The sequence below is a fragment of the Erinaceus europaeus genome, chromosome 2 (genome assembly GCF_950295315.1).
Source record: "Erinaceus europaeus chromosome 2, mEriEur2.1, whole genome shotgun sequence".
NCBI classification, from domain to species: Eukaryota; Metazoa; Chordata; class Mammalia; order Eulipotyphla; family Erinaceidae; genus Erinaceus; species Erinaceus europaeus.
Genome location: NC_080163.1, coordinates 8,024,469 through 8,047,662, shown reverse-complemented (window position 1 = coordinate 8,047,662; position 23,194 = coordinate 8,024,469). Strand labels below are relative to the sequence as shown.

General features: G+C 42.5%; 2 protein-coding genes and 1 pseudogene across 2 annotated transcripts; 1 reads left to right on the top strand and 2 right to left on the bottom strand.

The window, feature by feature from the left end:
• Positions 1–2,159: 2,159 nt before the first annotated feature.
• LOC103123635 (vomeronasal type-1 receptor 4-like) lies at positions 2,160–3,101 on the bottom strand. The gene has a single exon (XM_007534294.1). The coding sequence runs from the start codon at positions 3,099–3,101 to the stop codon at positions 2,160–2,162; it is 942 nt and encodes a 313-aa protein (XP_007534356.1).
• A 6,307-nt stretch (positions 3,102–9,408) lies between these two features.
• LOC107523144 (ubiquitin-like protein 5) lies at positions 9,409–9,629 on the top strand (annotated as a pseudogene).
• An 11,999-nt stretch (positions 9,630–21,628) lies between these two features.
• On the bottom strand, positions 21,629–22,569 carry LOC103123636 (vomeronasal type-1 receptor 4-like). Its single transcript, XM_060171005.1, is given in 2 exon segments — positions 21,629–22,074; positions 22,077–22,569. Coding segments are annotated over 2 exon segments (939 nt in total).
• Positions 22,570–23,194: the final 625 nt, after the last annotated feature.

Below are 23,194 nucleotides of genomic sequence, written 5' to 3'. Positions count from 1 at the left end.
TCTTTTGTTGATGGGAATGGTGTTTATGTACACTCCTATTAAGTTGTAGTCATATAAATCACTATTTAATTAATATGAGAGGGGAAAATAGATTGAATGTCTTAAACTTTTCAAGTACAGGTCTTTTTTTTTTAGTCTTTTTAATACATAGGCTGAGTCTTTGATATGTGGACTATCTCAAAAGCCTAAACCAGGGACAACAGAAGCAACAGGTGGCACAGCTGCATACGAATAATATCAAAGGACATTAAATATGTGATGCTGGGTATTATACAGCAAATCCTAACAAAGGGATTTTTCAAAGTTAACCGAATTACCAAATAATTGATTTATAACAATGACTGTCTATTGTGTTCTTGAACCCTAAGACAGCAGGAAACTCACTTTTCCACTGTAGAGCCTATATTTACCCCAGTCCTGGAACCTTAGGGTGGGACACACTTTACCACATGTTTCTCTCAGTTCATACCAAATAATATTGCATCCATCAATTCAAAACTAATCAACACAATGAGTACCACCTCAGCAGGCTTCACTTCAGGCTGTGTCCAGAGACTTCAGGTGTGGAATGACAACCCTTCAGCTTCATTACTCGGATGAGACCAATCCTTTTATACTATTCTCTAATTCCATTCCAGGCAGTTCACTTCTGAACAAAGTCCCAATACCTAGATATAGACCAGGTCCCATGTGATAGAGCATATGTTCACATGTATCCATAAACTAGGGAAAAATGTATACCTGAAAGCAAAAATATACAATATTCTGCAGTGAGTAACTCCCAAAACTTCATCTTCACTATTTCAGCCTTTAGGTCCATGATTGTTCAACAATTTATTTGGATTTGTATGTTAACTCTCTTTTCAGCTATAAGGTTCCAGATGCTAAAATGATGCCGACCAGAAGTCCCTGGACAGATGACTCCACCAATGTGTCCTGGAGTTCCGCTTCCCCAGGACCCCAACCTACCACAGAGAGAGGCAGGCTCGGAGTATGGATAGACCAGTTAATCCCCATGTTCAGCGGAGAAGCAATTACAGAAGCCAGACTGTCCACCTTCTGCATCCCACAATGATCCTGGATCCATACTCCAAGAGGGATAAGGAATAGGAAAGTTATCATGGGAGAGGATGGGATATGGAGATCTGGTGGTGGGAACTGAGTGGAGTTGTACCTCTCTTTTCCTACGGTTTTGTTAATGTCTTCTTTTTAAAATAAATATAAGTAAATAAATAATATTTTCAAACAAGCAACAGTTAAAGAATCAACTATCACCAAATCTGCTCTGCAGCAAGTTATAAAAGGTTTTCTTTAAACAATAGCAACACCACCACAAATATACCAATATACAAGAACACTCACAAAGAGTTAGAATAATGGCATTGAAATACCTTAAATCAATAATATCAAAAATCATCAATACTCTAAATTTACCTATTAAAAGGCACAGAGTAGGAAGATGGATAAGAAAACACAATCTCAAAGAAGATTAAGGCAAGTATAAACCTATGGAACTACATCAAACTAAAAATAGCTTCTGCACAGCAAATAAAACCACTACCCAAACAAAGAGACCCCTCAAAGAATGAGAGAACTTTCTTTACATGCCATACATTAGACAAGAGTTTCTTAACCAAAATTAAAATTAGTGTTAGAGTTTATTAACCAAAAGAGCTTTCCAAACTCAATAATAAGAAAACAAATGACCCATCTGAAAATGGGGAGTGGACATGGACAAAATAGTCACCCCAGAAGAGATTAAAAAGACTGGGAAACTCATGAAAAATGCTTCAAGTCTGATTATCAGTGAAATGCAAAAAATAAAACAATGAGTGAGAATGTCATACCTCAGAAAAGGTAGAAGCAGCAAATGCTGCTTGACTTGAGCCCCGTCTTCTATCTCTTCAGTAGAACATCATCACAGGAATTTCAGAAGTGATTAGATTTCATTAAAGCTACTACATGTATATGTCCTTTTGACTACATGTTCAATGTAGTCACTCCCTTGTGAATGTTCATTGCCACTCCCTTGTGAATGGTCATTACCACACATGTACCAGTCCTATTTTCTTCATAATACCTTGATCCTTAACTATTTCATTTAGGAAGTTGAGAGGGATAATAAATTAATAGCTCTCCCTTGTGTAAACAAGTACAATTTATATTTTTCTCATCAGATGAGGGAGTTTTCTATTTCTCATGCAGGTGAGGCAGACCCTGAACATGCTGGAGTCCCTGCTCATGAGCAGAAAGGGGCTGATGGCTGGGAAACACAAAGCCAAAATGGCAGTGATGTTCACCAGCAATGCGGAGGGCTGTTTAAGAAGAGCCAAAAGAGCCTGGCAGATGGAGGAGGGGAGGTAGAATAAGAAAAAGGTGCTCACCAGGAGAAGGATGGTCTTGGTAGCCCTGGACTCAGGGGAGTGTCTGGAGGAGACCTTGTTCCTGTGAAGGTGCTGAACCCTCTGCTGATGCCTGTGCAGGATGAGAAGCATGTAGACACTGGCCCAGAGCATGAGCCCAAGACACATAGCAACAGGGAAGGATAACAGGGCTGCAAAACCCAAGTCTTTGGCTTGGTCATGACGAACAGAAGAATAGAATATAAAGTCTTTCATATTTGTGGTGTTTATATTGTTCAATGAGGAACTAACATATATGGGAAAGAGAACATTTAACAGCATTTCAAATACCCAGCACATGGAAATACAGATGCTAATGTACCTGGGGGCTTTTTCCTTAAGCCCTGCCCACCTGGAGGTCCAGGGACTGATGGTGATGGCTTGCATAGCACTCAGAAGGGAGGTGGTGCTGAGGGACACCCCCCTTGCCACTCTGTGAATGTATAAAACAAGTTTGCATTCAATATCCCTGAAAAAATCCCTCCACCCAAAGGCTGCCATTATGTGGGGCACACCTTTGCAGAGGAGGGTCAAACAGTTGGCAAAGAGCAGGTGCTTCAGGATCAAGTCCATGGGCCTTCCTCTGTGCTCAGTGAAATGGAGAGAGAAATACTGACAGAGGAGAGAGAGGTTCCCCAGGGCTCCTACTGCAGCTTGAAAGAGGAAGATCACTGCTAGTACCACATTCCTTCCCACCATCCTCCTGTCCCCAGGGCTGATGTTCTTCCTGAACAGGTTTCTTCCTGAACAGGGTAAGTGATGTGTGCAGAGTGGATTCTGTCACCCAGAACTGTGTCTTACACTCACTACTGACCACACCTGGAAACAGAGACAGACAACATCATGTTTTCTAAGGAGAAGCATTGCAAGGTTTGGATAACACTGGAACATTTACAGTATAAAGGCGATCACTGAACACACCAAAGTTTCACTACTGACAAACTTAGTAATGATAGTACTATGTCTTTAGCGAAATATTAAGAGAATATTATTGGAGAAGAGAATGTCTGCACAAATCTTCTGAAATTGGAAGAGTGGTAATTTCAAGCCAGTTCAGCTGGATATAGAGAGAGTATGTTAAACCATCAGGCTCTACCAAATATTACCTAAGATGTTACCACACAATGATCCAGTTGACATGTAGCACTTCTCTGCACCTTTAATTTGAGGCTTGTGGCACTTATTATTTTCCATTGATAGAGGGGAGATTCACTTTACACCAGTAGCACCTGTCACAGAAACTATTACATAAAGGTCTCATGCCCTAAGATAGTGCACATAAATCATTCATACATATAAATTCTTTGAGGATAAAACTAAGTTATATGTACTTTCTTTGAATAAGTTTATTTTTAAAAATAGAAATATCCTCCTTAGTATAGATAGTTTTACCTAGTATTACACAAAAATCTGTGATTGACATTGAAATGTAATATATATATATATATATATATATATATATGCAAGTGACATATTTAATCATGTGCATTTTATTAGTCAGAATTATATCTTTGGATCCTCCTACAGGGAGACAGCATCCATGAGAGAAAACTGTGGTTAGACACTGCTGACACTATGTCTTCTATTTACTTCTAAACCTGGAGAGGAAGCATACTCACATCATAATCTACAGTGATAATTCACTGGAGACACAAGGACACTCTCTGACTGCAGGAGAGAGGAGAAGGAGGGGGAGAAGGAGAGTGAGAGAGAGAAAATATTTCAGTTTAAGCCCCTACATCTGGATTCTGTTTTTGCCCAGAGTTGAGTGTTTCTTCTAGTTTGTTCATGTCTCTTATTACACACATAGGATGTTAAAGTTCTACCTATAGTAACTAGGACAATTGATTCTATATCTCCTTTAATGTGTACTGAAATGTGAGTTGATTACCCTTGTTTCCTTAATCATACTGAAAGTCAATTTCCTGGACTTGGTTGGTGGTGACCCTGTGGAGCACACTTATGAACAATGCTCAAGGACTTGGACAAAAATTCCCGGCCTCCACCTGCAGGGAAAAATCTGCCCAAGAGAGGAAGTGGAGCTTCAGATGCTTTTCTGTCTCTCTCCATCTCTGTTTTCTATTCCCCTCTTATTTTGTCTGTCTTCATCCAAAAGGGGAAAAATCATAATCAGTTTCCATTAGGCTGCCACCCCAAACAACTAACCTGATATGTGTTACACAGTGAGACATCAGGCATGGTCACAGCATTCCCACACAGCATCGTGACAGTTTGTTTCATCACAGAGCAATACAGCATTCCTGTGTTGCTTGGCACTCAATCAGGTTAATTACTGATGGACATGTCCCAATGTAATCACGTATCAGAGTACTGATCTACCATTCCCCAATACACTCAACCTCTCCAACAGAAACAGACCAAACTCACCAGACTCCTTCCCTGTGTCAGGACCATGAGCTCAGGGCAGTGGTAACTATAACAGGTCATTTGGATATCAGAGGCAGCCAGACCATGATATATGGACTTAGAGTTCTTCCCCCTCCCCTCAGCCCTGCAATTATCCTGTCACCTGTGGAGACATAGGAGTGAGGGCTGGGAGGGAGAACTTTTCTGAAAAAATTTCTCTGAGTTGTTAATTACCTAAATGCAATTAGAAATTTATGTTCAGCACCCTTTGGGAGGCTGTGGACATGTTTGGCAGAGGAATTTTCTTGTCTCTGGTGCTTGGGGTGAGCTGATCCCTGAGGAGGATCAGGAAATGTGGAGTATGCCAAGTAAGACCTGGCAGGGAGTTCATGAGTCTCCCTGGGCCTTCCCTTCCCACCAAGTGCTTCTATCAATAAGATAACTTACCTGAACATGCCAGCGATTGAGCAGTAATGGAAGGTGCTAGAAGGGGAGTGGAGTGGGAATAAGAATTTGGGGAAATATTCAGAGCAATACAATACATGGTATCACACACAATCAAGAACAGCTGGGACTTTACTGCATAGTCTGTGGGAAGTATTTGCATAATCTACTGACAAATAGGGAGTTGGAAGAAAGTATAACTTTAAATTGTGACAGTTACACACAGAACTATGTAAATAAATAACATAGATTCTAAAATGAGAGTATGAACTCATTTAATGGTGGCCTTTGTGATCTATACCAGCCAATCCCTGCTCATAGGGTGCAATTTAAGGAATCCTATGATTACCCCTTTCAGTACAATAGGCCTAGACCTCCAATAGACCCCTCTCTCCACCATCACTTGTCACTTCCATCAGGAATGTCATCAAAAGCCCCTTCAGAGGCCTCTCCAAGACCTTTCCCCAATATGAGCTAGCAGTGGTAGGGGCTTCCCCACTCTCTGAAGGAAGCTGGTCAGCTTGTGCCATTCAAAGAAGACAGGTGCTGAAATGAGTGCAGCCTATCATGTTCCCAGCTGTGGCCAAGGACTGAGCTCAGACCTACAGGGGATCATAAGTGACACCAACTACTGTGCTAAATAGGAATATATACGGGCCGTAGGACAGATTGATATGGCAAACAATTAATTGTATTGATATACTCTCTTCACTAATGCAGATTTCCTGTTCTATTCTCAACTCTGACTAAATTATCTCCAACAAAAAAATTAATCCACCTCTATGTTAGATACCCAGCACAAACAACAAATCACTAAAGTCATAGACCCCTAGAAACACACCTTACATTTTTGAGTTTCTTAACACCCTAAAATCCACATTCTCACCTGCTCTAATCCTACTTTCTGGTCCCTATTTATTAAACGGTTTATCTTGCCTTACCACGGACCACCACAGCGGATGAGCAGCAGGAGAGTCAGGGGTCTCAGAAGGTGACCTCCCCGATGGGTCAGGAGTCAGCGCAAGGGAGAACAGATAGACACCACACTCTATTGGATGGTGAATCTGGACTCATTTTAATAGTGAAACTGCATTAGCTTTTGTACTTTTTTCAGGTTACATTCAGGTTTCCTAAACAACTAGCTCATAAGGAACTAGCAATAAGCATCATAATCTTGTGGATTTGGCAGGCTACATGTTACTCCCCTATTACTGTAAAGAATAGTACAATACTTAATATCGCCCTGTTCTCAGGGGAGGTCATACTTAGAATTGTTTTTGACTTTTGCTGAGGGCTATTTCTATCATTAATCTTCTATGGGGGGCATACGGATATTTGCCTAGTCATGGGCCAATGCTTATCTAGGATCTGGTAAAGTTTAACTATTAATCTTTCTTTGTTTCAATATGTCAACTTGTACCTGGGAGGCCTCAATCTCTGCATTCTTTCTTTGAGGGGCAGGTCATAACATTACTTCTTTTGTCCATCTATGTTGACCCACCTTCCCCACTTTCATAATGTAACTTTCAAATATGCCCCTGTGTAAGGGAGAGGGGGTGCTTCTGACTCTCCATTCCCACCAGGCACTGCCAAAGTGTTATTAATCAATTGTGACAGTATAATTATTTGTAACAATAACGGGGGGAGAATGTGTCGTCCCATTCTCATCTTCCTGCCCAGCTTCCTTGAAGTCTGAATGCAGGTCCAGAGGAGATGACCCTGTCAGGATCCCTGACGTTCTTGATGGGGTGCCACATTGCCTCATAACCGATTGCCTTTTAGCAATTAATATGTGAATGCTACTATGATTCTATCTTGACTTCCCTGGGCTGATGGCTTCACCAAAATGCCCTATTTCCTCACCTTTCCAGAGCCCTGCCTCACTAAAGAGAGATAGATACAGTCTGTGGGTATGTATTGACCATCTAATACCTCTGTCTAGCATAGAAGCAATGACAGAAGCCAAGCCTTCCACCTTCTGTACTCCCAAAATGAATTTTGTTCCATATTACCAGAGGAGGATAAATATTAGTGGGATGTTGGTTATTATGCCAGATCTCCTGCATTGCTTGATGTTGTGGTCTATTTACATAATCATTGGTTTGCATGAGACCTGCCCTGCCTGTAGATTAGCACAGGGACTCTCCCTTGTTACTCCAGCCTCTGAAGACAGTATCAGTGGAGATTCACAGTTGTATTTGGTGAGTCTTAGATGAGTCCTCTCCTACCTTCATCACTCTATTTATTGGTAAAACAGACTGGAGGTGGCTCTTCAGCTGGCAAACAGCCCAATCATTACCAGCCACTTGGGAGTAGATACTACCTTTAGCCCCAAGAAACTTTCCATACTCTCCTTTCTGTCCATGAGCCACAAGTGTTCTCAATCACTGGTGACGTGTTGAGTTCCCAAAGTAGTCCCAATCTCGTTGCAGTCTCAGGTGATTTTTGATATTCCTTGTTCTTTAGAGAAGTTTCTCAACTGGGTAGAGCTGGAGATCTGGGAAGAGTTGTAGTGTCTGGATGATCTTGTGATTAGGTGGGTTTCCAAAGTAGTTCTATTTTTTGTGTTTTGCAATCTCAGGTGGTCTCCTTTGATATTTCTAGTTCACTGGGTAGGGGAGAGGAGAAAAATGCAGCTGCAGCTACTCTGTAGCCCTACCTCCAGAATATTTTATTTAAATTTAAACATTTTATTTTTCACTGGAAAAATAAAAGAGAGAAAAATAACCACACAACACTTTGGAATGTGTGTTCATGGGCATTGAAATTGTGACCTCATGCTTAATTGTCCAATGCCTTATCTATTGCGCCATCTCCAGAATCTTTTAAAGATTTACTTATTGATGTGAGAGAGATCAGAGCATCAATTTGCATATAATGCTGTATGTCCAATTCAGGACCTCATGCAGGAGAACCTGATGATTTATCCACTAGGCCAATAGGCTAATGACAAATGGCCAGACTCCCCAGTCAAACGCAGGGCAGCATTCTATGACTGGGCAACATAAAGAGGCCTTGAAAATAATTTGAATGTGACACAAGTTTCAGGGAGGTAGCATGATGGTTATGCAAAAAGACTTTCATGCCTGAGGCTCTACATCCCAGGTTCAATTCCCTGCATCGCTGTGAGCCCAAACTGAGCTGTGTTCTTATTCAGAAGAGAACGGGATGATATGGGTCTTGTTAGTGTTGGAGTGGATAAGGAATTTAGTGCTCAAATGATGTCACAAGTTTGAATCTTAAAAAAATTCACCAGTATTATCCACTGGTTCTCTTTTTCTCTCATTGATAAAGTCTTAAAAATATATATGCTGAAGTTAGTAGCCCTAAAATGGAAGTACCACAAGGCAGTAATGGAGTGAATGTGCAGAACACCCAGCAGACAGAGGGTAACCAACAACCCTCTCAGGGGACACATCTGTTCCCTGCCTCCAACTACCCCATGAGTGGACTGAATGTTACTCCCTTCCCCATGTGGCAGGACCACCTGCCCACTACCTGCTCCTTCTTCCCCTGAGCCCGGAGATCCAGCATGGATCCACTACCCAAAATACTTCACCCTGGAGTCAGGGTAGGAGCCTGGGAGGCCTTGTCTCAGGATCTTTTGTTCTCTCACCAGTGTAAATGGGTGACAAGAGACCCTACAAGCCAGGTGTCAGATCATATGACCTCCCAGAATGAGCTCCAGGGCCCTGGAACCCTGGTAAGGCAAACACTCCCACAGTCCTCTCCCTGCAACCTGGGCATGGCCAGGGCTATGATTAGGATTGGATATGCAGCCTCCCCCTGTCCCGGATTGGCTGGTGCCTCCCTTATTATCCCTTCTGGAGGCCTCAACCCAGGCAATCAGTCTCTTCAGTCTGCTCCAGGTCTTTAGAGAAACAGGACCCTGCACTTCCTGGTTCAGTGCTCTGAGTGTCTTTCCTGGTGCTTTTCTGCAGCACCCTTATTATCCCTTCTGGAGGCCTCAACCCAGGCAATCAGTCTCTTGAGTCTGCTCCAGGTCTTTAAAGAAACAGGACCCTGCACTTTCTGGTTCAGTGCTCTGAGTGTCTTTCCTGGTGCTTTTCTGCAGCACCCTTTGCAAGTGAATTCTCTGTGTCTGCTCTTCTTGGAAACTGTGGCCAAACATCCATGCAGGAATCCTCCTGATCAATCCCTGGATCAGCAGAAGTGGCAGTGTCAGAGCCCCAAGATGATCTAGGTGGTTTGCAATGACCGTCTGGGGAAGAAAGTCCATGTGAAGTGCAACATGGATGACACCATTGGGGATCTGAAGAAGCTGATCAGGTCCCAAGCAGGCACTGGCTGGCATAAGATCGTCCTGTGGAAGGGCTAGAGCAAATTCAAGGCCACATAATACTGAGAGACTATGAGATCCACGATGGAATGAACCTGGAACTTTACTATCTGTAGAGAAGCCACCACCCCTGTATGCCACCCCTCAACTCTCCGGTTCCCATGCTGTTGTTTTTAAAAACTGTTGTCTTGAAGCCATCAGAGCAGCTTAGAAAAAATTAAGTTGGACATGTCCATGGAAGACATCATGCACCTCTATTCCAAGCCATGCACCCCTCTGCCCCTGTGGTTAAGATCCCCAGGGTGTTCCAGACCTCCACATCTTCCTGCTTGCTTGGCCCAGTCAGAGAGGTCTCACCCTGTGACCAGCACCCCCCAACTTCTCCCACAAAGTCTGCAGCTGCCGGAGGAGACATACTCCCTGAAGTAGGTGGATCTGTGCTTCTATGAGTTGTCTGAGGGGAAGCAGGAGGGCTAATTCTATCTGACAGAGCTTCAGAGGCTATGTTGCTGTCAAGGCTTCATACCAAAATTTGAGATTAGGAGAGCATGTGGATGGGGAGTATTCTTATGTGAGGAACTGTCAGTGCATTCCAGCAGCAGCTCTGGTGACTGTGTGAGCCCCTGAAGGTGAGGGGCTGCATTTTCTCAAGTCTTCCTCAGGCTGGGCTGGTGGGAACAGGAGCCTCCCAGCTCTGGGACTGTTCCTCCTCTCAGGTTAAGGCCCAGCCCATAGGGAGAGTCAGAGCCACAGAGAGGACATGGACTGGGGCCTAGCAGCCCACTGGCCAGTCACCTGGAAACCCAGCAATACACTTAGAGCTCTGATCCACTGAATGTGGCAGAAGCTGCCCCCTTTCCTGAGCCTAGGCCAGGGCTGCACACAGGACTCAGGCCCTGCACAGCAAGGACTTGGACATTCACAGAGGATCTGGGAAGGCTGAGAAAGATAAAAGGAGTTTCTCTAGACCTGCACTCCTGGATTCAGTCCTGGGACATGTTTGCCTGCCTTTCCTGATTGAATCTGGAGCCCAGACACCCACCCGCTGCTACCCCTCAGCATATGTCTGTGGAAAGGAGCCATGGGACACATGGCCAGTGGAATAGACTCTGCAGTGATATCAGATGTCATGTACTTCAGGATGGATGGATGGAACCAGTGAAGCATGGAGAGAGATGAAAGATCACTGCCAGATGACCTCCCTCATAAGTGGAATTTAAATAACTGAAACAGACTTGGGAAGGAAAAAAAAGAAGTGTGAAATCCCCACTGGTTCACGATGTCTTTTTGCTCTGCCCCCTCTCATAGTCACCCTGATTTTCACCAGTCTCTTCACTCCACCCTCTCTACATCACATCCTGATTCCACCCTACTTAGGGAGTACATATAAGGACAGGACTGTGATTAGAGATAGTTTAGATTGTGCTGCGTTCAACATGAATAAAGAGATACTGCGTACAGCTCAGCCATAAGTCTATGGTCATCTGTCTCACTCCTGCAAAGCTAGTCCGGCATAATGGTGCCTGAACAGGGACAGGAATCTCAGATCCACACAGATGACCAAAGAAGACCAGATAAGTAAAAATGCCATGGCCTGCCTTTCTACTTATGAAGAGTTTTTCCAAAGCTTCTACTCTTTCTTCTTGAGACAGTTTCTCTGTCTCTGGAACATTTTGCTCTGGGCCACACTTTGATTGCCTGACTGGGAAATTTGGTTCCTTATAACTGTGATCCTAGAGCTTGGAAGATGCATGGAGATTTCTCCTTGGACTCTCTGAATTCCCTGTCCCATGTTTCCCAAGGAGAAGGACTAAATTTTGCTCCAGGCCACACTTTGGTTTCTTATGAACGAGATCGTAGAGCTTGGGAGATGCACGAAAGTTTCTCATTGGGCTTTTTAGACTTCCTTTTGCATGTTTCCTGCGGAGAAGGACTACTCTAACTTGAATAGTATTCTCAAGTACCCTGGAAGTCCCCAAGAATGGAGAAACGTGGTTATTTCTTCTCTCCTAATTCGATTCTTTCTTCAATGCAGGAACAGTCAGAAGCATCCTAAATGGAATTTCGATGAGCTTTTTGGACTGGGACACCCTCCGGAGACCCATGATGCTACATGGTGAGATCTGGATAATCTGGTTAAAGGTGAAAGAAGAAAAACTGCCTACAGCTTTTCTCTCAATTTCCCCCTCGTTGTTCTCTCTGAATATCTTAAGTTTGCTGTCTGCTTTCAGTTGCGTTTCATAAGAGAATGATTTGAATGACTGAATTTTTGTATGACATTGACTTAAAAAATTTTGGACACAGCTATGATTTCTAGAGACATCCAGAAAAATCCAAAAACATTTTTTCCTCCTTTGATTTTTTTTTACATCTTAGCATAAATCTGAAAGATTTAATTCTAAAAACTGTATGAGTTATGGGTGGAGCAGATAGTGCAATGATTATGCTAATGATTCTCATGCCTAAGGATTCTAACCATGGTTCTTTTATTGAGTTTAAACTGTTTAACCAACCTTAAAATTATACTAGAAGGACTTCCAATTATAATGGAGTTATCAATTATAGTAAAACTTCTAATCTGCTACAAGTTTTGCTTCACAAGTAAGTAAATTACAGCTGTCAAGTCTTCACATGAAAAAGCGTCTACTCAAATGGAATCCCTGGAAATCCATTTGGACCCCTGTTCTCTGACATCACCCACAAGATGGCATAACTACAATGCACCCCTGGAAACCAATGATGTGACCTGGCACGGCCTGGAGAAACAGATTTACAGACTTCAAAGCTCACTCTCAACAGAAAAGCAGAATTCTGGTGGTTGACATTCCCCATCAAGACAGATGTGCAGCATTTCATCCCCTGGCATTTCTTCTGTGGTCATCTGCTTTGGACTTACACTTCCATCGGACTTACTGGTACACCTCTTAGACACTTTACACAAGTTTACAGCAGTTTCCCTTTACGCTGCTGGGTTTCTCAAAGACTGCAGCCAGCTGCCTTGGGACTCTATAGGCAACACACCCTTGCCTGCAGGCTCTGACCCCAGAGGGAGAAAACCCCCTCCTTACTAGGTCCTGCCCACAGAGGCAGAAAATACCCTTTGAGGCATGAAATGCCCCCAGAGGCAAGAAATGCCCTTTCACCTGCTAGGAACTGCCTTTTGAGGTAGGAAACACCCCTTAAGCACTCCCCTTGGCATCACACTGGTTCTTGCTGCTCTCTTACTTGTTCCTCATGTTTTGTGCCAGTTCTTTTGAAAATGCCTGTATGATATAGGTTTCTGTTCACCCCACACTCCTGATACTATGGCTGTTAGTTAAAAGGAAAGGGGGAATTGTTGGTGTGCTTCTAATTATGCTTCTAAAACCCCTTCTGTTTCATTGGTTTGATCCCACCTGCTTAACATTGTTTTCGACTTACATAACCACTGTTAACTAAGCACCGCCCTACCTTCAGGACATTGGTTTAATCCCCACTGGTTCACGATGTCTTTTTGCTTTGCCCCCTCTCATAGTCACCCTGATTTTCACCAGTCTCTTTTCTCTCCACCCTCTCTACATCACATCCTAATTCCACCCTACTTGGCAAGTATATATAAGGACAGGATTGTGATTAGAGATAGTTTAGATTGTGCTGCGTTCCACATGAATAAAGAGATACTGCATACAGCTCAGCCATGAGTCTCTGGTCATCTGTCTCCCACCCTCGAATCTAGCCCGGCAAGGTAAAGAAGCTATCAAATTATTAGAAGGAAAATGATGATCGAATTGCCCTGGAAAACCCATTAAACTTATGGCAAAATGAGAATGATGGCATATGGGCCACTCTGTATCTGTGAGAGAAATGGAAGAATGATTGAATCTGGTTCCCTTCCTAAGACCTGTACCAATCTGTTTCTTCCTTGGAGAACCATAATTGCTAAGGCATTAATCTTGGTAAGGAGTGTTGGAGCTCCCCCTACTGGCATATGAAGTCATTCTAGAAAGCCATGCTTCTGTCACAGTGCCCCCACTACCGTGGGGGTGGAGTTAAAGATTAGAAAGTTTACCATAGAGGAGGTGTAGAACGTAACGAGGTGCATGTCCTGGAGAGCCTGGTTAACTATTTCCAGTGCCAAAGAGGCTTCTAGGGTTAACATACGCTTTGAGGAGTGCTGTTTGTTTCCTTTTAAAAGATCAAACAGAGGTTGCAGGCATCAAGTAGGGTGATAAAGATACTGCTTAAGTCAATTTAAATTAAGTTAATGTTTTCCAAACTTGAAACACACAGGAGGAGAAAAACTTTTGTTACAAAATCATATCATTCCAAATACAAATTTAGATCTGTACTGTCTTAGATGAATCATCTTTACACAAAATCTCAGGCTCTCAATCCAAGCCATTCTCTTGCTCCAACAGGTTATTTCTATGCTGGGAGTTACCACATGCTGCACGCTTCCACTCACCCTCTGATATTGTTTCTTGGCGTGGTGGGCAGAGCCATGTGTTTGGTCCCCGGCTGGGCTTTTGTTTATGAAAGAAAAGTGTGGTACTGATCGGGCGACCTGCTTGACTCCCTTTTGAAAGTGGTGCTGAGGGATGCCCTGTACCTAATTTAAATCCCTATTGAAATCTATATTAGACAGGGGCATGCCATTTCTATAAAATTTTGACCAACCATCTCTCCTCCAATGAAACCCTTTCTGGCATCCAGGACAAGTCATTCTTGGTCTCTGGCTCCCTGAATGGAGTCAGGGTTGCAGTATATTTTCTGGACATTGGTTACACCAATGCTCTTGGTGACCGCACTGAAAGCAAGCCCCCTTTCGCTTATGTAGGGTAGCTGCATAGGCCTGTGTTATAATGTGTGCCTAACATGATCTTGATCTAAGCTCCTGTGTCGCTGAAATTCAGGTATCTGGGTGATTTTTTTTAAGACTGCATCATACCTGTCAGAAATCCGGAAACATGCCATCCCAGACAATGGAATGCAGGAGGAGAAAACGGGAGTCAGGATTATAAATCTTCTTTCCATACTTGATTGGACCCTGGTAATGAATTTAGCCAGTGATTCATGTGGTTCTTGGCAAAGGGAGAGAATGGGGGCTTAGGATGCTCCCATGAGTGTTGTTAACCTCTCCCATACTTATAATGAGCAGAGGTTTACCCGATCAAACTAATTCCAGTTTCCAAATGACCTGTGCCAAACAGTGCCTCAAAATTCCACTTGAGCTGATTCCAGCTATTTCTCTGGGATTGCTGTAAACATTCATCATGAAAAAATGCCTCCCATTGAAGGAAGAGGGGGCCTGGGAGCATAGAATGAGCCATGTCCCTCCAGTCCTGTGGTGTATTTAGGTTCTGGAGTAGGCCTTGTAAAATGTACCTGGTCCATGAAGCATAAACTACATCTTCCTTAATTGCCTGGTGAAGTACCTTAAGAACCGTGGAGAAATAAGAGTACCATGCCTGATGTTCTTGTCTATTGGGGGCAACATTAAATGGGAATGTGGACTTGCTCCAGAGGAAACACTCCATTGTTAAGCTGTGTATCAGTGGGGGGAGGAATTGTAATAGTGGAAGCCACCAGATAAGCAGAGGCAGTGGCTCCCAGAGAAGCCAGACATGTGTCCGCCAAAATGGAAGCCTTGGGGAAAAATTCAGAGGGCTTAGGGTGGGTCAGGGTCAGAACAGGCTTTCCTTTTTGTTGTAAGCCTGTATGCTGCTGGGTAAGCTCAATTACCAAACCTTAACCCTGGGACCTCAGCCTCAAGGTCCCTTAGCCTTTTGGGAGGTTGCCATATATATATATCCCCTGAAAGCTGGGACCATGGTCAAAAGGACCCAAAGTGTGGCCCCTAGCAAAATTTCCCAGATATATAAAAACTGTATAACAAAAAATGTACAGGGTTTGGAAAACATCTCCATAAAGAGGAAGATGTACCATGGTGGAGAGGTCTCAGAAAAATAATAAGAAAGAAAAGAAAAAAAAAGAATCACAGTGCAGAGATCCAAGTGGCATATGGAGGCACTGGCATATGTCTGATGCTTTTGTGTGAAGCCGAAGGGTAGGTCCCTGTTTGGGTGCCTGATGCCGGGCTAGCCTGAGTATGTTTCTTCCCGGGCATGTGCTCTCTGGGTTGGAGAGAACGCAACCAGAGCCAACCTAGGCTGCTGCACAGCAGAGGGATCAGGAACTCATGCCAAGCTAGTGTCATGGGAGAGAGAGACTCTGGGACTCATGGAGTGGGAACACAATACAATGCTGCCTTTATTGATCTTCCTTTATATCTTCAGAGACGAAAGTGGCAGGTTGGAAAAAAATGAAATGACTAGGAGAGGGGGCGGAGTGGAAAAAGAGTGCGAAGGTAGCAATGCTTTTATCTAACTAGTGGGGATTAAACCAATGCCCTGCAGGCAGGGTGGGTCTGAGACAAAACAATGATTATATAAATGGACCACAGTATTAAGCAATGCAGGGGGCCTGGCATAATAACCAATACTGTGTGCCTACTTTAGTTTCACTACCAGTCTGTTTTGATGATGATGGCCTCATATTATTGTTTGAGATCTGGGAGTGTGATGCCCCATTGCTTGCACACTTTTCTTATCTTTGTTTACTTCTGACTGATTAGGAGTTTTTTCTGGACTCCTGTCCTAAAATATTGTCATAGCATATTTATTTGCTCTTGACTTAACCTTTTTTAAACCTTTGCTTTAACTATTTATTTATTTATTCATTTATTTATTCCCTTTTGCTTTTTTTAAATCTTTTTTTAATTTTTTAAATATTTATTTTATTTATTTATTCCCTTTTGTTGCCCTTGTTGTTTTATTGTTGTAGTTATTATTGTTGTCGTAGTTGTTGGATAGGACAGAGAGAAATGGAGAGAGGTGTGGAAGACAGAGAAGGGGAAAGAAAGACACCTGCAGACCTGCTTCACCGCTTGTGAAGCGACTCCCCTGCAGGTGGGGAGTCAGGGTCCCTTTTGCTTTTTATTGTTGTAGTTATTGATGTCGTTGTTGTTGGATGGGACAGAGAGAAATGGAGAGAGGAGAGGAAGACAGTGAGGGGGGGAGAAACATAGACACCAGGAGACCTGCTTCACCACCTTTGAAGTAACTCCCCTACTGGTGGGGAGCCAGGGGCTCGAATCGAGATCCATACAGTGGGATTTAACCATTTTTATGTGCTCTGTAGTTTTCTATTTTGTTGTTCATCAGTTGTTGTGTTTTGAGTACAAGCCATACAATACTAAATTCTTTCCACAAAAGCAGTCACAAACCTCAGAAATTACAACAATAGCAACTGAGGCAAAGTCTGATGCTGTTTAACCAAAACCACTGAGCCAAATAACACCTACAGTCCAAAAAAAAGAGAAAAACAAAAAGAAAAGAAAGGAAAAAAGGCAAGGCACAAATAAATAATTATTGAAATCTACCACCCATTGTAAATTCTAGTAATAGAAAGAGCTACACATGCACACACACACAGAGAGAGATAGAGAGAGAGGGTCCATTCTGAGTTAGATTTCTCCCACAAAATACTCACAGTGTCAGTGAATTCAGAAAGCAAAAGAAGGAAGTAAAAAAGGGAACTGAAAGGAAAGATATTTTTTTAATTAGCTAGGAGGAGAGAAAAGAAGGATAGAGTGTAGAGGAAGAGAGAAACAAGTCCCTCCCACATTAGATAGTAAAGAAACGCCTTCCACTGCTTCTACACAAAGAGGACACAGCCTTGGAGAGGCCCAAACAGAATCAACCCAGACCTAAAGACATCAATACACATCATAGTAACAATGGAAAGGAATAAGGATAAGTAAAGGATCCTGAAGACTGCTAGAGAAAAACACAAAGTCACATGCAGAACAAAATGTGTAAGGCTATCAGTACACTTCTCCACAAAAGTAAACTCCAATGGCCAGAAGAGAATGACAAGCTATCTATTGAGGGTTGGGGGTAGAGAACATAATAGCTCTGCAAACACACTGTAATGCTTGAGGCTCTGAAGTCCCAGGTTCAGTCCTCTGTGCCATCATAAGCCAGAGCTGAGTACTCTGCTTAAAAAAAGAAAATAAAAATTAAAAAGATGGCTATTGAGAATCTATGAAAAGGATTTTGGACAAGAATAGTATATTGTACTAGACTGTGATACAGATTAGATGAAGGGGTAAAACTCTTTTCAGACAAGCAACAGTTGAAGTAATCAACTATCACCAAACCTGCTCTGCAACAAGTTATAAAAGGTCCTTTTTAAACAATAACAATATGACCACAAACATGTCAATATACAAGAAGACTCACAATGGGTTAAATAATGGTGTTGAAATACCTTAAAATTTACCTATTAAAAGCCACAGAGTAGAAAGAGAGATCTAAAAACACAACCTCAAAGAAGACTAAGGCAAGCCTATAGGACAACAACAAATTACAAAGTTTCTGCACAGCAAAAGAAACCACTATCCAAAGAGACTCTTCACAGAATGTGGATCATTACATGCCATACATCAGATAAGACTTTAATAACACAAATATATAAAGAGGGGAGTCAGGTGGTAATGCAGCAGGTTAATTGCACATGACGCAAAGAACAAGGACCAGTGTAATGATCCTTTTTTGAGCCCCTGGGTCCCCACTTGCAAGGCAGTCATTTCACAGGTGGTGAAGCAGGTCTGCAGGTGTCTGTCTATCTCTCCCCCTCTTTGTCTTCCCCTCTTCTCTCCATTTTACTCTGTCCAATCCCACAAAAACTACAACAATAAAATAACAATGGCAACAAAAGAGAATAAATAAGTGAATAAATATTTTATATATATATATATATATCCAAACTCATTAACAGGAAAATAGATGACCATATGTAAAAATGAGGCAAGGACAGAGACAGAATAGTAACTACATAAGAGATCCAAAAGGTTGAGAAACTCATGAAAAATGCTCCAAGTCTATGACTGTCAGAGAAATGCAATTAAGGAAAATAATGAGATTCCACTTCACACTTGTGAGAATGTTATACATCAGAAAAGGTAGCAGCAACAAATGCTGGAGAGGCTATTGGGTCAAATGAACCCTCCTGCACTGCTGAGGGACTTTCAATGTGTCAAACCTCTGGAGGAGCAATCTGGAGGACCCTCAGAAGGCTAGAAATGGACCAACCCTATGATTTTGCAATTCCTCTCCTGGGGATATATCCTAAGGAACCCAACACACCCATCCAAAAAGATTTGTGTATACCTATGTTCATAACAGCACAATTTGTAATAGCCAAAATCTGGAAGCAACCCAGGTGTCCAACAACAGATGAGTGGCTGAGAAAGTCGTGGTATATATATAATCGCTGAGTAATATATACATATTACTCAGCTATTAAAAATGATGACTTCACTATTTTCAGCCCATCTTAGATGGACCTTGAAGAAATCATGTTACATGAAATAAGTCTGAAAGAGAAGAATGAATATGGGATGATCTCACTAACAGGCAGAATTTGAAAAAATATATATCAGAAGAGAAAACACAAGTAGAACCAGAGCTGGAGTTGGTTTATTGCACCAAAGTAAAAGACTCTGGGGTGGGGGGTAGTACAGGTCCTGGAAAGGGATGACAAAGGGCCTACTGGGGGTTTTATTGTTGTGAAAAACTGAGAAATTTATATATGTACAGACTATGGTATTCACTGTCAAATGTAAAACATTAATCCCTCAATGAAGGAAAAAAGAAAACCCAGCCCAACCATATGATTTATGCTGCAATCTTACCTAACTCAACAGGACAACACAGAGTCAAAGGGAAATGATGGAAAACTATTATACACTCTAGTTTAACACAGAAAGGAACAGGAACAGCTATTTTATATCTGACACAATAGACATTAAAATAGGTAAATTAATAAAAGTTAGGCATGGACATTACATAATACTCAGAAAAATCAGTCAAGCAAAAGGACTTAAAAATTATTAGCATCTATGCACCCAAAGAAGGGAAATCTGCATACATCACACATCTACTGAAAGAGCTACAAAAATAACATCAGGGAGTCAGGCGGTAGTACAGTGGGTTAAGCGTACATGGCGCCAAAGGCATGGACCAGCATAAGGATTCCAGTTGGAGCCCCTGGCTCCCCACCTGCAGGGGAGTCACTTTGCAGGTGGTGAAGCAGGTCTGCAAGTGTCTATCTTTCTCTCCCAGTCTCTCTCTTCCCCTCCTCTCTCCATTTCTCTCTGTCCTATAAAAAATAACATCAATAACAACACAATACTAGTAGAAGTCTTCACCACCCCACTCTCTCAAATAGATCATCTAGGCAGAAACTCAGTACAGAAACAAGAGAATTAAATTAATCAATACAGGTGCTGGGCGGTAGCACAGCCACTTAAATGCATGTGGCACAAAATACAAGGACTGGCGTAAGCATCCTGGTTCAAGCCACCAGCTCCCCACCTGCAGGGGAGTCGCTTCACAAGTGGTGAAGCAGGTCTGCAGGTCTGTATATTTATCTTCCCCTCTCTGTCTTTCCCTCCTCTCCATTTCTCTCTGTCCTATCCAACAACAACAACATCAATAATAACTACAACAATAAAACAAGGGCAACAAAATAGAATAAATAAATATTTAAAAAATAAATAGACTAGAACTACTGGACATTGTCAGAGACCTTCACGCCAATAAATTGGAATATATATTCTTTTTGAGTCCATAGGGACATTATCAATGCCTGACCATGGAAATGTTTTAAATTAGCCCCTCTCCAGGATAATATCAAGGGGTGGGAGTAGTTAGCATAATGGTTATGCAAAGAAAGGTCATGTCTGAGACTCCAAAGTCCAAGGTTCAGTCTCTCACATCACAATTAGCCAGAGCTTAGCAGTGCTCTGATAAAAAAGAAAAATAGGGGGGAAAGGATAATTTCAGGTGTGTGTGTGTGTGTGTGTGTGTGTGTGTGTGTGTGTGAATGTGTTACTTCCTCAGATGAATGTGACACAAAAAATTATAACAGGCTCCAAAGAAACATGTGGATGATGATGAATGTTTCCCCCAGCTCAGGTGAGTCAAGTCCAAATTGAAAGAGTGGTCCAAATTGACTGAAACAGCTGAGTAAATCTAAAAAAAGAAAGAGATAGTGAGATAGAGAAGAGAAGAAATTAGACTACAAATCAAACCAAACAAAACAAAAACTGCCTCCTAAAAATACAACAAGAAAAGCAACAATCTAACAAAAATGAAAGAGAAAAAAGAAGAGATAAGTAAAAATGGCAGCCAACCACAGCCAACGGAGGGAGTAGATACACAGAACCAGGGATAGGACTGACATATTAACAGAACACACACACACACACATATGTCTCTGTGTGTGTGTGTGTGTGTGTGTGTGTGTGTGTGTGAGAGAGAGAGAGAGAGAGAGAGAGAGAGAGAGAGAGAGAGAGACTTTCAGAGGGCAGACTTATCAGCCTGTCAGATTGCTTTGGGATTGCCTGTAGCTCAGAACTAGTCACACAGGTCACATGGATCCCCCTGCATTATGACAAAAGGTTCTGCTTGGGAATCTTTCTTGATGAGTTTGACTCCACAGGGGGACATCTTTGTCTCTGTCTGATCCTAACACTAAAATAATCCACACCAGGCCTGGAGAATGAGCTTAGGAATGCAATGGGAGACTCACCACTAAGCTCCCCTTCATCATTTTCATCACACTTTCAAAATTCTTAGAAGTTATAGAATTTTTCTACCTTGGTTCTTTTTTGTCCTCTACTCTATATGTTCTCTACTGATTGTCTAGAAGTCCTGTTTCCACTTAAAATTTCCAGGATTAGAAGCCAAGCAGTTGTTTGAGGTGAGTCCTTCTAGGTGCTGCCATCATGCAGCCATCTTGACGTGTCCCATCCCTCCTCGATCTCTTGAGTAGAATACCATCACAGAAATTTTAGAAAGGATTAGATTTATTTATAGGCTACTGCACTGCATATGTCCTTTTGACTACATGTTCAATGTATGTTTTTTTCAGCTCTTTTGTGACTGGTCATTGCCACACCTGTAACCAGTCCTATCTTCTGGATGGTACCTTGACCCATAACAATTTCATTTAGAAAACTGAGAAGGATAAGACATGAATAGCTCTCCCTTGTGTAAACAATTACAATTTATATTTCCCTCATCATATTAGGGAGTTTTCTATTCCACATGCAGGTGAGGCAGAGCCTGAACATGATGGAATCACTGCTCATGAGCAGAAAGGAGCTGATGGCTGGGAAACACAAAGCCATCATGGTGGCGATGTTCACCAGTAATGCAGAGGGCTGGTTAAGAAGAGCCAGAAGAGCCTGACAGATGCAGGAGAGGAGATAGAAGAAGACAAAGGTGCTCACCAGGAGGAGGATAGTCTTGGTAGCCCTGGACTCAGGGGAGTGTCTGGAGGAGAACTTGTTCCTGTGAAGGTGCTGGACCCTCTGCTGGTGACTGTGCAGTATGAGAAGCATGGAGACACTGGTCCAGAGCATGATCCCAAGACACATAGCATCAGGGGAGGACAGCAGGACTGCAAACACTGAGTCTCTAGTTTGGTTAAGATGAACAGAAGAAGAGATATAAAGTCTTTCATATCTGTAGTGTTTATATTGTTCAGTGAAGCACTCAAATATATGGTAAAGATGACATTGATCATCATTTCAAGGACCCAGCACAGGGAAGTGCAGATGCTAATGTACCTGGGGGCTTTGTCCTTAAGCCCTGCCCACCTGGAGGTCCAGGGGCTGATGGTGATGACTTGCATAGCACTCAGAAGGGAGGTGGTGCTGAGGGAAACCCCCCTTGCCACTCTGTGAAGATATAAAACAAGTTTGCATTCAATATCCCTGAAAAAATGCCTCCACCCAAAGGCTGCCATAGTGTGGGGAACACCTTTGCAGAGGAGGGTCAAACAGTTGGCAAAGAGCAGGTGCCTCAGGATCAAATCTGTGGGCCTTCCTCTGTGCTCAGTGAAGTGGAGAGAGAAATAATGACAGAGGAGACATAGGTTCCCTAGGGCTCCTACTGCAGCTTGAATGAGAAAGATCACTGTTAGTGCCACATCGTTGCCCACCATCCTCCTGTCCCCAGGGCTGATGCTTCTTCCCTGAACATGTTTCTTCCAGGACAGGGCAGTGGTGTGTGCTGAGTAGATGCTGTCACCCAGTCCTGTGTCTTCCACTCACCACTGACCACACCTGGAAACAGAGACAGACAGCATCATGTTCTCTGAGGTGAAGCATTGCAAGGTTTGGATAACTTGGGACATTTACAGTATAAAGGTGCTTACTGAACACACCTAAAATTTTATTTTTTATTTATTTTTTTAAAGTTATTATTTTTTTCATTTTTTATATTTTATTTTATTTATGTATTCCCTTTTGTTGCCCTTGTTGTTTTATTGTTGTAGTTATTATTGTTGTTGTCGTCGTTGTTGGATAGGACAGAGAGAAACGGAGAGAGGAGGGGAAGACAGAGAGGGGGAGAGAAAGATAGACACCTGCAGACCTGCTTCATCGCCTGTGAAGCAACTCCCCTGCAGGTGGGGAGCCGGGGTTCAAACTAGGATCCTTATGCCGGTCCTTGTGCTTTGCGCCACCTGCGCTAAAATTTTAATACTCAAAAAGTTAGTAGTGATAGTACTATGTCTTTAGCTACATAGGAAGAGAATATTATTGGAGATGAGAATGTTTTCACAAATC